Source organism: Chiloscyllium plagiosum, unplaced genomic scaffold (genome assembly GCF_037043375.1).
Source record: "Chiloscyllium plagiosum isolate Xiang-an unplaced genomic scaffold, Cpla_swu_hap1 HiC_scaffold_4, whole genome shotgun sequence".
In the NCBI taxonomy this organism is placed as follows: domain Eukaryota; kingdom Metazoa; phylum Chordata; class Chondrichthyes; order Orectolobiformes; family Hemiscylliidae; genus Chiloscyllium; species Chiloscyllium plagiosum.
The window spans coordinates 66,292,049-66,304,815 of NW_028270142.1; the positions used below are offsets into that span (position 1 = coordinate 66,292,049).

The 12,767-nt window shown below is 40.3% G+C and overlaps 1 protein-coding gene across 1 annotated transcript in view; it reads right to left on the reverse strand.

The window, feature by feature from the left end:
- Window positions 1-4,729: 4,729 nt before the first annotated feature.
- Window positions 4,730-12,767, reverse strand: part of neto1l (neuropilin (NRP) and tolloid (TLL)-like 1, like) — a 223,954-nt gene continuing 215,916 nt past the window's right edge. The window contains exon 10 of the mRNA XM_043688455.2: window positions 4,730-5,426. Within this exon, the coding sequence (XP_043544390.1) occupies window positions 5,324-5,426 (103 nt within the window). The 3' untranslated portion in view covers window positions 4,730-5,323. The remainder of the gene's footprint in view (window positions 5,427-12,767) is intronic.

The following is a 12,767-nucleotide window of genomic DNA, read 5'->3' on the forward strand; positions in this document are numbered from 1 at the left end:
AATGCGAGGTGCTGCATTTTGGGAAAGCAAACCTTAGCAGGACTTATACACTTAATGGTAAGGTCCTAGGGAGTGTTGCTGAACAAAGAGACCTTGGAGTGGAGGTTCATAGCTCCTTGAAAGTGGAGTCGCAGGTAGACAGGATAGTGAAGAAGGCATTTGGTATGCTTTCCTTTAATAGTCAGAGTATTGAGTACAGGAGTTGGGAGGTCATGTTGCGGCTGTACAGGACATTGGTTATGCCACTGTTAGAATATTGCATGCAATTCTGGTCTCTTTCCAATCGGAAAGATGTTGTGAAACTTGAAAGGGTTCTGAAAAGATTTACGAGGATGTTGCCAGGGTTGGAGGATCTGAGCTACAGGGAGAGGCTAAACAGGCTGGGGCTGTTTTCCCTAGAGAGTCGGAGGCTGAGGGGTGACCTTATAGAGATTTACAAAATTATGAGGGGCATGGATAGGATAAATAGACAAAGTCTTTTCCCTGGGGTCAGGGAGTCCAAAACTAGTGGGCATAGGTTTAGGGTGAGAGGGAAAAGATATAAAAGAGACCTAAGGGGCAACTTTTTCACGCAGAGAGTGGTACTTGTATGGAATGAGCTGCCAGAGGATGTGGTGGAGGCTGGTACAATTGCAACATTTAAGAGGCGTTTGGATGGGTATATGAATAGGAAGGGTTTGGAGGGATATGGACCGGGTGTTGGCATGTGGGACTAGATTGGGTTGAGATATCTGGTCGGCATGGACAGGTTGGACCGAAGGGTCTGTTTCCATGCTGTACATCTCTATGACTCTTTCAGTACATCCAATACTTTCAGGACTAGTTTGTTTAGTGCTCTGGGATATATATTATAGGTCCTGGAGATCTGTCTAACTTTAACTCTGCTAATTTCTCTTGTGTCATTTCTTTGTACTAATGTTAATTTTCTCTGAATTCTGAAAAAACTGAATTCCTCTTTCTCACCAAACTTTTGATTCCCTAATCATTCTGAGAAATTATTTATGTCCTCTTTTGTGAAGATGGATCCAAAGTATATGTTCAATTCTGCCATTTCTTTGTATTCCATTTAAGTTGCCCCATTTCTGACTGCAAGGGACTTACATTTGTCTTCACTGATTTTTTTCTTTTCACATATTTATAGATATTTTTACAAGTCAGTCTTTACAATCTTTGCAAGTTTACTCTCGTCATCTATTTTAACCTCCTCGATCAATATTTTTGTCTTATTTTGCTGAATTCATAATATGCCTTCCACATCTGAAAATCTATCATTATGGCTGAGGTTGGAGGTACCACTGTTTCCTTTTTAGTCCAACTACTCCATTGGCAACAATGAGTTTTAAATTTAACCAGGCTGGTGATATGGGTCTCAGACTGTATCAGGTTCATTATTATATTACATCAGTTATGTTTCCTTCATAACTAAGAAGTAACTGGCTTATTCACAGAAACAAACTTACCCAAACAAAGATGCAAAGATCATTGACTAACAACTCGAATGATATAGTTACTACATATCTACCCTTTTAAAAATAAACTAGTATTTACAAAATAATGAACACTTTGCTGAGCATTAACTTGAAAGCAACTTCTTCAAGGACCGCAATTTCCCCCCCAACGTGGTCGACGATGCCCTCCACCGCATCTCTTCCACTTCCCGCTCCTCCGCCCTTGAACCCCGCCCCTCCAACCGCCACCAGGACAGAACCCCACTGGTCCTCACCTACCACCCCACCAATCTCCATGTACAGCGCATCATCCGCCGTCATTTCCGCTACCTCCAAACGGACCCCACCACCAAGGATATATTTCCCTCCCCTCCCCTATCAGCATTCCGTAAAGACCACTCCCTCCGTGACTCCCTCGTCAGATCCACACCCCCCACCAACCCAACCTCCACTCCCGGCACCTTCCCCTGCAACCGCAGGAGGTGCAAGACTTGCGCCCACACCTCCCCCCTCACCTCCCTCCAAGGCCCCAAAGGAAACTTCCATATCCACCACAGATTCACCTGCACCTCCACACATATCATCTATTGCATCCTCTGCACCCGATGTGGCCTCCTCTATATTGGGGAGACAGGCCGGCTACTTGCGGAGCGTTTCAGAGAACACCTCTGGGACACCCGGACCAACCAACCCAACCACCCTGTAGCTCAACATTTCAATTCCCCCTCCCACTCCACCAAGGATATGCAGGTCTTTGGACTCCTCCATCGTCAGACCACAACAAAACGATGGTTGGAGGAAGAACGCCTCATCTTCCGGCTAGGAACCCTCCAATCACAAGGGATGAACTCGGATTTCACCAGTTTCCTCATTTCCCCTCCCCCCACCCTGTCTCAGTCAAGTCCATCAAATTCAGCACCGCCTTCCTAACCTGCAATCTTCTTCCTGACCTCTCCGCCCCCACCCCAGTCTGACCTATCACCCTCACCTTGACCTCTTTCCACCTATCACATTTCCGACGCCCCTCTCCCAAGTCCCTCCTCCCTACCTTTTATCTTAGCCTGCTGGACAAACTTTCCTCATCCCTGAAGAAGGGCTTATGCCCGAAACGTCGATTCTCCTGTTCCCTGGATGCTGCCTGACCTGCTGCGCTTTTCCAGCAACACATTTCCAGCTTTGAAAGCAACTCAGCCAAGTAACAGTTAAACTTATGAAAAGAGGGCAAGTAATTTGGACTGTCCCAAAGAGTGTCCTGAATCTGAATATTTTCTACTCACACAAGCTGCTGGCATTTGTGCATGTTCCTGGAATAGTTGGAGTTGGTTGACTTTCTTTTACTTCAGGAATCTACTAGATGTGGTAAAGATAACTTCCGCTGAGGTTTTAGCTCATACCCAATGGTGCAGAAAGTTGAAAAGAAATAGCACAAGGGAGCAAAATGCCATTGTTCTTGCAGATCAAATTCTCTCTCTGAAGAAAGTCAAAAATGTTATAGTCTTATTCTCTTTCCAAACTGGAACACATGATCTCACTCTTTGAAATTACTCCAGATTATATGACAGCTTCCAAACTCCCTTTGCAACCACAAAATAGCTGCTAGTGTGTTTTCTTTAGTAAAATATTCTTTTGTTTAAAATTTCAAGATATATTTATATGGTTCCAAAATCCTTTAAAAATTAATGTTTGGATCACATTTCATTATAACAATATCTGAAGGCAGAGAGGTAGATGTAAGGTCACAGACTAGTGGTCACTCAGTGATGGATATGTTTCACATTAAACAGCATTAGATGCTGGTAAAGCTATCGGTAACAGGTGTTGTATGAAGATACATTCACTAACTTTTACTACTTTTATGAAGTCATTAGACTTCTTGTGGCAATGCTATCAGGTCTTCAGGCATGGAAACTGATAACTTGATTTCCTTGGCCATCTCCTCCTAATCCCTTCTGAAGGTCTCTGAGAATTGTCATGTCTTTCGTCCTGTCAACCTCCATCATTAATGAGCTATGTGCCTTATTCATGATCTTTGAGAACATTCTCTGAGTTCCATTTTCTTTGTTCAGAAACTCAGTACAGACACAGTCCTTTATCCAAAATCTTTGGGGGCGGTTGTTTTTGGAATTCAGAATTTTTCAGATTTTGGAATATATGACATTTTCATAATGAAATAAAAATAATTACCTAATAGCAGACGCACATGTGAATAGTACAAGTGCTGAGACACAATTGACGCTTGCCAATGCAGTGCCATGCCGCCACGTCACATCATGTAGTTTGAGTGGGTGTAGAGTTGGGTCACCTGTTTGCATGCCAAAATGACGTTTCACACTTAACGAAAAAACAATTCAGATTCCAGAGCTTTCCGGATATCGAATAAAAGATTGTGTACCTGTAATACATGAAGCCTTTGTTATTCAGCACAACCTCCATTGAAGAGGGATGGACTGCCACTTAAAAACAGAGCTGCAATTAGCACACACTGCTTGACTTGCTGTTGATTGCCAAATGTAACCAGTGGCATTACAGTTGTGCTGTCCTGAACTATCATCAGGTAAATGAGGTGGCAACAATACAATTTTGTGCCCAATCTGGCTCCAACACAAACGGCAAAGGCAGATCATGATTTTAACACTTGCAATTGACAAAATGGTGCAAACCAATTTCTAATCCTATAAATTTGAGAAGTTATCTAAAGAGTTCATACAGAAAAAAAAGGTGTGAATCCAGAACAAGGGGACAAAAAATATAAAGCTCTTTCATTTAGGATTGAAGTCAGAAGGAACTATATCTCCAATATCAAGAATCTTAAGCTGTTTCCCTGAAATTTGTATGTTAATCTAAATATTGAAGACAGATTTCTTTTCAGGTTTAGTTCAGAGATAGGAACAAAGCTGTGAACTTTGATTTGTGGTGGAGAACTGCGATGATCTATAGGATCTTGAAGGGCTGAATAGCCTCCTCCTGTTCAAAATATAAGATTCAAATATTTAAGCAATAATTTAACTATTTATTTTCATTTTCAATAAAAAGCCCAAAGCAATGCAGTAACAAAAGTTTCAACATTTTAACATACATATTTGACGATGGTGGTTGACAGCTTGAAAGAACAGAATGTTTCATGTGATGGGAATAAAACTGCAAAATAACTTCAGTGAAACATCATGTTCTTGATTTTACAGTGTAGCTTTCAACTTTCAAAATGAAAACTTTTTCTTGGAATCGAATGACAGCATAGTCTCAATAAATGTGTAAGTTTGCAGATGTTCTGACAATTTCATGATAAAGATCAGAGGAGACAACTTAAATAATGACATTCTTTTTTTGGTTGGATGGAGGGAGGGGAAGCGACAATATCAAATAAGCTCTCACTGGTACTACTCTGTCTTAACATGACTATGATGTGGAAATAACGAGCAATTTTTTTTTCTCTCTGAAAATACAGTTTGGTTTGAAAATGACAGAAATTGCACTTTTATCAGTAGAAACTTGCTGTACCTGTTAAAATAAACACAGCAAAAAGAAGCGAAATATAATCACTCCGGGCTTCGATCACATGCGGTTAGGGGTTTGATGGATCAAGCCTTGTCTTGGCTGAGACGCCTACAGTTCACGTTGTTGTAGTTTCCCTGCAAGGAAATAATTGTTTCCAAGCCCGAAATGTTGAATTAGCAAACACTCCGCCAATTATAACAAGCCTGTCGGTTTACACATATGGGCTCAGGCACTTAGATTTTGTTTTATTTTTCGCTTTCTGCATCTCCAAAGTTTTGCAGAGTGAGATTGGAAATGGCGCTAACAGGAAGGGCCTTGATTATCATGAGGAGCCTGAGGAAGAGGCAGTCATGTTCGTTTGCCAGGGTAAGATGACATTTTTAACAGTGGTGGAGGAAGTAAGATCCTGTTTGCCTTTCTTGATGTATCTCACAATCATCACTGTCATCACTGTCATTCGTTTCCAGCCTCCGGGGTATCCCTCTGAAGAAAAAAATATGGATATAATTAACATTGTGGGAATGGCCTGTAATCAAGTACTTCAATAAGGACACAATAAGTACAATAAAGGTGATTGAACTATGAAATAAACAGTAGATAAACAATTTTATTTACTGTTGATTGATGTGTGATTATAAATGCTGCACTGCAAACATGCTAAATATCTGTGAATCTCTAAGAAATATTGCTGCAGAAGCAATTGCTACAAGTAGGGGTTATAATGTCTATTTAATAACAGCCTCAGAGCACATGTGGTCCTGTGTGCGATATTAAAACATACCATATTATGCCATCTGATAGTGCAGGTTTGAAAGAAGTATTTTCTATCAACCCATGCTCTCCACCTATATATTACCAATACTTATGAATAACCGAATGGGCCATTTTGTGTATGGTATGGATTTTGACACTTCAATATTTCTACTGGATCTAAACAATGCTATTTTGTGTTATCTGTTCACAATAAAAATGGATTGGTACATTCTAGGAATAGAAGGAAAGTTATAACCAATGATAAAACCTCAAACACAGTTACTGAACTGGGCACAGTATGCAGTGTTTTAAGGTCTACAGGACAAATGACCATTGTCAACATTTGTCGGGATGTGTTTCTGTATGGCAATTTTTTTTCAAGTAAAGTTTTCAATGCGCAAAAAAGAAAAGAGTTTAGTGGCAAGATTGTTTTCACTGCTCTTGGCACCAATGGAAAGTTACATTAATGTTAAAGCCATACCTAATAACAGTGACAAGAAATAACACAACAGCTTAAGGCCATGTTCTATTCAATATATTTGATAGCAAACCATCATCTTGGCTGACTTCTGGAAGACAAGAAGGCAAATTAAAGCAAATAGGTAGAATGCAGCATTAGGGTAACTAATCTACAGAACTAAAGGAGCTTTTGAGCAAACAAACTGAAGCTAGCACTTCAACCCTTCCAGCAGGAAGGCACAGAAATGGAGTGCATATGCTTGGCACTGGGTGATAAGCAGAAAGAATATAAAGACGAAACAAATTGCAGTTGCATGGCTCATTGAATTACCATATTCTGGAGACAGGTCTGACAGTTTCATTACTGGATGGTCAGGGGAACAGGAACTTGGTAGCAGGGGATTGAGGTCAAGGAGCTTTGGGATGGATCCTTGACAGTCAGTGGAAGAAAGGTTCCCATATAGTTGTGTTTCGGTGATCATGCCAGCCGACTATTCTGTCAAGTTTGGGGCTTGGGAGGTCAAAGCACATCTTGAGGAATTTATTCCTCCTGGCCACCAAGGGCTTCAAAGATAAGGACATTTTATATCTTAGTCTCTTGTAGTCAGTGATTTCTTCTTACGGTTTGCTGATCAAGGTATTAATGTGGGACTTCCCCAGATTTGACGTTAATGCTACCTTAAGCAACAATGGCAGCATTGGGGTGCAACTGCATGTACAATAGACTTCCACCTACTTTTAATGAGAGTTACATTAGTGACCTGCACTCAGCACTATTGGAAACATGATATTGTCTGCCTGCCTGTACTTAGATTCCTACTGCATATTTTGGTTTGATATTGCAGTGCCATTTGCACATGAATAACAGCATGCGCCATTAGCCTTACCATTATTTTGGCAGCAAAATCTGACCCAAAGTAGTTCTTTTTCACAAAGAGGTTCAGATTTATTAGGCATCATAAAACCTTTTATTTTGGCCTAGAAGTTGGTTGTATTCCAGTTTTCAAGACAAAAATATTAATCTAAATCAATGTGTGAGAACAGACAAAAAGCTTTTAGGAATTATGATCTGCCTTTGGATAAACTAAAGCAATAATTACCAACCTTTATAAAGATGATCAAACCTTTATAAAACATTGAGCTGAAAATGTGTTGCTGGAAAAGCGCAGCAGGTCAGGCAGCATCCAAGGAGCAGGAGAATCGACGTTTCGGGCATGAGCCCTTCTTCAGGACTTTTCCAGCAACACATTTTCAGCTCTGATCTCCAGCATCTGCAGTCCTCATTTTCTCCTTTTATAAAACATTGAGGAGATTACAATTCATCTACATTCTGTTCATTAAATGGAACAAATGGAAGCTGATTCTATAGTTACAGTTTATGATAGGCCTTAATTTAGGCCATAAGATCAATTATACCCTCTCGGATGAGTCTATCAGTATGCTCTGTCAAGATTTTATCAAAGTGAATTCCACAAATGTGTTTTGTTTACTGTTTCATTTTGAACAATCCTTTACACAACATGCATTTTAATTTCACTACATGGTAACAGCTTGGAACCAAAATATACTGAAAAGCATAATATTCTATTGTTTAGCAATACACTCAAGAGAATGTGTCAGTGATGCTTCCTGAGATGAAGGATGTGGTGATGTGATTTACTGAACTAACCGATATATCAGTTTAGCAACTCGGGCTTTAGAATATGGCAGCTCATTAATAACCTAGTGAATAGAGACAAGGTTGGACCAATGCTGGAGTTATTGGATGCAACTTTGGTTTCCTTACCTAAAGAAGGATACTCTGACTGTTGAAGGAGTATGAAGGAAGTTTACTAAACTGATTTGTGGGATAGCAGGACTGACATACCTGGAGAGACTAGATCAGTTAAGACTACATTCACTTGAGTTTTGAAGAATGAGGAGGAAATATGATCTAAACCTATAAAATTCGAACAGGATTAGACCGGGTAGACGCAGGTAGGATTCCAGAGCCATGAATCGTAGCTTATGGATAAGGTAAGGAATTCCCTCACACATGGTAATGAGCTTATGAAATTCCCCTGCCACAGGAAACTGTGGAGGCAAAACATTGAAGACTTACAAGAAAAACATAGGTATAGTTCTTCTGTCTAAAGAGATCTAAGAATATAGGGAGAAAGTGGGAACAGGCAATTGTGATGGATGATTTTTTTAAAAATTCATTCATGGTATGTGGGTGTCTCTGGCTAGGCCAGCATTTATTACCCGTTCCTAGTTTGCCAAGAGGGCAGTTAAGAGTCAACCACATTGCTGTGGATCTGGAGTCACATGTAGGCCAGACCAGGTAAGGATGGCAGCTTCCTTCCCTAAAGGACGTTAGTGAACCAGATGGGTTTTCCCTGACAATTGGCAATGGATTCATGGTCATTGTTAGACTCATATTTCTAGCTTTTGATTAAATTCATATTTCACCATCGGCCGTGGCAGGATTCAAACCCCAGGACATCATTTGGGTCTCTGGATTAACAATCTAGAGTTAATATCATGAGCCCATCACCTCCCTGATCACCTCATGATCATATTGAATGGTGGAGCAAGCTTGAAGGGTCGAAAGAAGTACTAATGCTCTTATTTGTGAAATCAAATCAAAGATCGACAGTTAACTGTTTTTGTTGCATCACCATGTCAATGATGGCTGAAGAAAGTGAGGACTGCGAATGCTGGAGATCAGAGTCAAAAAGTGTGGTGCTGGAAAAGCACAATTGGTCAGGCAGCATCCGAGGAGTAGGAGAGTTGACGTTTCATCAGGAATGTTGTGGAGGGGACGGGGTGGCTCAAGGGGCTGGGGATAAATGGGACGGGGGTGGGACTGGGGGAAGGCATCTGGGATTGCGATATGTAGATGAAGCTGGGGGCTGATGGTGATAGGCCAGAGTGGAGGGTGGACTGGATAGGTGAGAAGGAAGATGGATAGGTAGGACAGTTCAAGAGCACAGTGCTGGGTTGGATCTGGGATATGGCGGGGGGAGGGGAGATGAGGAAACTGCTGAAATTGACCACATCAGTTGGACAGTCCCAAGGTGGAAGATGAGGCGTTCTTCCTCCAGGCATCAGGTGGCTCGAATTTGGTGGTGGAGGAGACCCAGGACTTGCATGTCCTTGGCAAAGTGGGCCATTGCTCTCGATGTGGTCTCCGCTACATTGGGGAGACAGGATGCCAACTTGCGGAACGTTTCAGAGAACATCTTTGGAACACACACACCAATCAGCCCCACTGCCCTGTGGCTGAACACTTCAACTCCCCCTCCAACGTTCCTGATGAAGAGCTTATGCTCAAAATGTTGACTCTCCAGCTCCTCTGATGCTGCCTTTTTCAGCACCATACCTTTTGACAATGATGGCTGAAGTCAGAACAAGCTGTATAAACTGGAATCCCTTTTCTCAAGTCTGTTTCTTGCATTTTAATCCTGATAAATGCAAGACAATTCAAACTTTGACTTCTTGTTTTAGTAATGTTAAACAAAATTGAAATCAATTATCCTAATAACAATTGTGAACTTAGACCAAAACTGAAAGGGAACTTTATTTAAATGCCATATCAAATAAATTGTGATTTAACTGTATTCTTAGAATTAATGAGCGCTAAATAAAACATACTGAATGAATAGAGCCACCATACACACTATCATATTTCCCAACCAATTTTACTTTCATGTTCAGTTCCTTTATATTTTCTTTCATTTCAAAAGGTGTTGCCTTTATTCAAATAAGTTAAGGCAGAGTGTAAATAGTTTGTTTTGTTTTACTTATTGGGGGTGTATTGCACTGAAAGAATTATATATTTAAAAGATCTTAACTTTTTATTACAGAATAAGGTAATGATTCTGAACAAGTTCACGTTGAAGATTGCATCAAGCTCTATACAAATTGAAGATGTCATATATATTTTGTAGAAAAGGGAAAATAAATTAGGACTTCATGAGACTGAAGACATCTACAGGTCTCCTCCTAGTAAATGACTCATGAACTCATGTAAATTGTACCTATCTGCTATCAATAATTGGCTTATTGAATAAGATGATAACCTCTTCTTGTTGAGTCTATGCAGTGGTTATTATTCTACTGCTGTTGACTGAGCAAGCCCTTATAACCAGTTCAGGAAACATTATTGGTTGAAAGACCCTTCTACCCACAAATGCAACATGGTGATCAGCAAAGGGTATTGTTATTTAATACTAGATTTTATAACAGTTAAAATATCCACTGGGTGAGTTTACAGCTTGAAACATTCTTCCGCTTTAAGGACGACTCATACAGATAATCAGTGTTTCAACAAACAAACCATCATCAAGAACTTGTGGAAAGATGAATAAGGGAGAAACAGCACACAGCTTAAAGCCTGTACATCAGAAATGGTAAGCAGTTCTGAAAAAAAAAACAGCATAGGCTATAAAGAGTTTAAATTTGATTGTTGCAGGTACCATCAGGAAGTGAGGATCTGTAGGGGCATTCCTGGTTAGGGATTTGAATAGGAAGTGAATGGTCTGAGCTCCATGTGTAAAGTTAAATATCCTGATTGGGCAAGGGAAAAAGCTTTAAACTATTGCTGTAGGAAACATTCTGTGAAGGCTAGGAGTAGGGAAACGGGCATTTCCAACTTACAGTGAGCACGGACACATAATAAGTGGACACTACTGGCCACTGCTACATAAGAAAATCAAGGACCATGGAGTACTTTATACATCCCAACACTTCAATTTATCTTTTGTTCTTCTACACTCCAGCAGACACAAGTCTCAGCATTCAACCTTTCCTCATGAGACAATCAACCCCATTTGAGACCTTAATTTCTAGTGTATTTACTTATTTAGTTAGTGCATTTACTTAGTATATTTCCTTAAACGAGGAATCCAATGCAGTCAGTTAGCTTAGTTGAATAGATGATTGCTTTCTGGCATAGAGTGAAACGAACCACATGGCTTCAATTCCCACACTGGTTGAGGTTATCATGAAAGAATCTCCTTCTCAACCTCTCCCCTGACCTGAGGCATGGTTATGTTATGGAGCTTGTAAACCATTGCTACAAGTGACCACTTGCATTTATCCTTCGTCATTTCTACCCAAACCATTTCTGCATATTGACCTCCTGAACATCGGCCGTCCCTTGCTGTTGTACTGATATCATCATTAGCTGGTAGATCTACCCTTCCAACATTTTCTACTTTCTTGTCATACCTAAATAGCCTCTAAAATTCAGATGACAATCCATGTCACCTTAAAGCCATGGATCAGTAATGGCTAGGAGATCATATTTATTCATTTCCATCTGTGCACTCTTCTTCAGTTTGGTTTTGGATTAAATGTGCATTCAGATAAAGAGTATTTAATTTTACTTCTTTACTTTCTTTGTAAATTCTGGTCTTATCTGTTGTTTGATTCAGAGATTCTTACTCTCTACTTTTTCCTGTCATGGACTGTTTATCATTTCTCTATCTTTGTCCTTGAATTTACTCTTTGATTTACCACTTCTTCCCAAGTTTAATGCATTTCCTCCACTATTTATTTGCAGTTATGTGATCAGCAAGAATACTGCCCCAAAAGTGGAAGCGACTTCTCACACTCCAGTCTTTGAGCCATGCATTCATTCCTCTAATCTGATTTGTAATATGCTAATTTGTGTATGGCTCAGGGCCAATGCAGAGATTGTGACCTTTGAGATTCTACTTTAGTTGATGCCGAGCTCCTCATACTGAATATGCAAAGCTCCTTTTCATACTGCCTACACTTTTGGTACCTACATGGACCATAATAACTGGATCCCACCGTTCATTCCAAGTTGCTGTCCAAACCGAGCAGATGTCTCGAACTCTGAGATCAGCAGGGAACACAAATATGTAGACTCTCACTCTTTGCTGCAGAGAACTATGTCAATCACCCTCACTACTCTCACTATACTGTTTCATAATACCACTGCATTCCTTCTTACTGCCCCTTCTTGAGTGGCTTTCTACATCCTTGTTCCACAATCAGTTAGTTGATCCTCCTGCTGTAGCATTCACTCTCATCTGGACAGGATGAAAGAACTTCAGTCGTCTTGGGCAATTCCAAGTAGCTTTTTTCCTTTGGCTCTCCTGAGCTATCTCATTGTCAAGAATACTGTCCTGTTCTTGAACATTAACTAAATCAGCCGATCCAATCCTAACAGGTGTAACTACCTTAAGGTACAAATATCCAGGTAACTTACCACCTCCCTAATGCATTTCAGTGTCTATAGTTCAGCTTCCAGCTCATGAAACTGAAGCAGCTTGAACCTCAAACTCTGGCTCAGATATATTTTCTCTATACTAAATTGTCATCCAGGAACTTCCATATGCTGTAATTGAGACATATCACCTAACAGGACATCCTCCATGTGTTCAAAATTAATGTATTCAACTTTACATTTAGTTCTGTTTTTATACAGGTCATTAAACTTACCACCAGCTGATATACTATCTCAAAGCTTCGGAACAGAATAACCTTGCTGGATGCTCACACAATAAGGAGATTCTTCTCCAAAAACAGAGCAGGTTGGAAATGTTGAGGCAAAGGAAAAGCAATAGGACAATTTGTTCCCTTTCTCCCTTCATACCC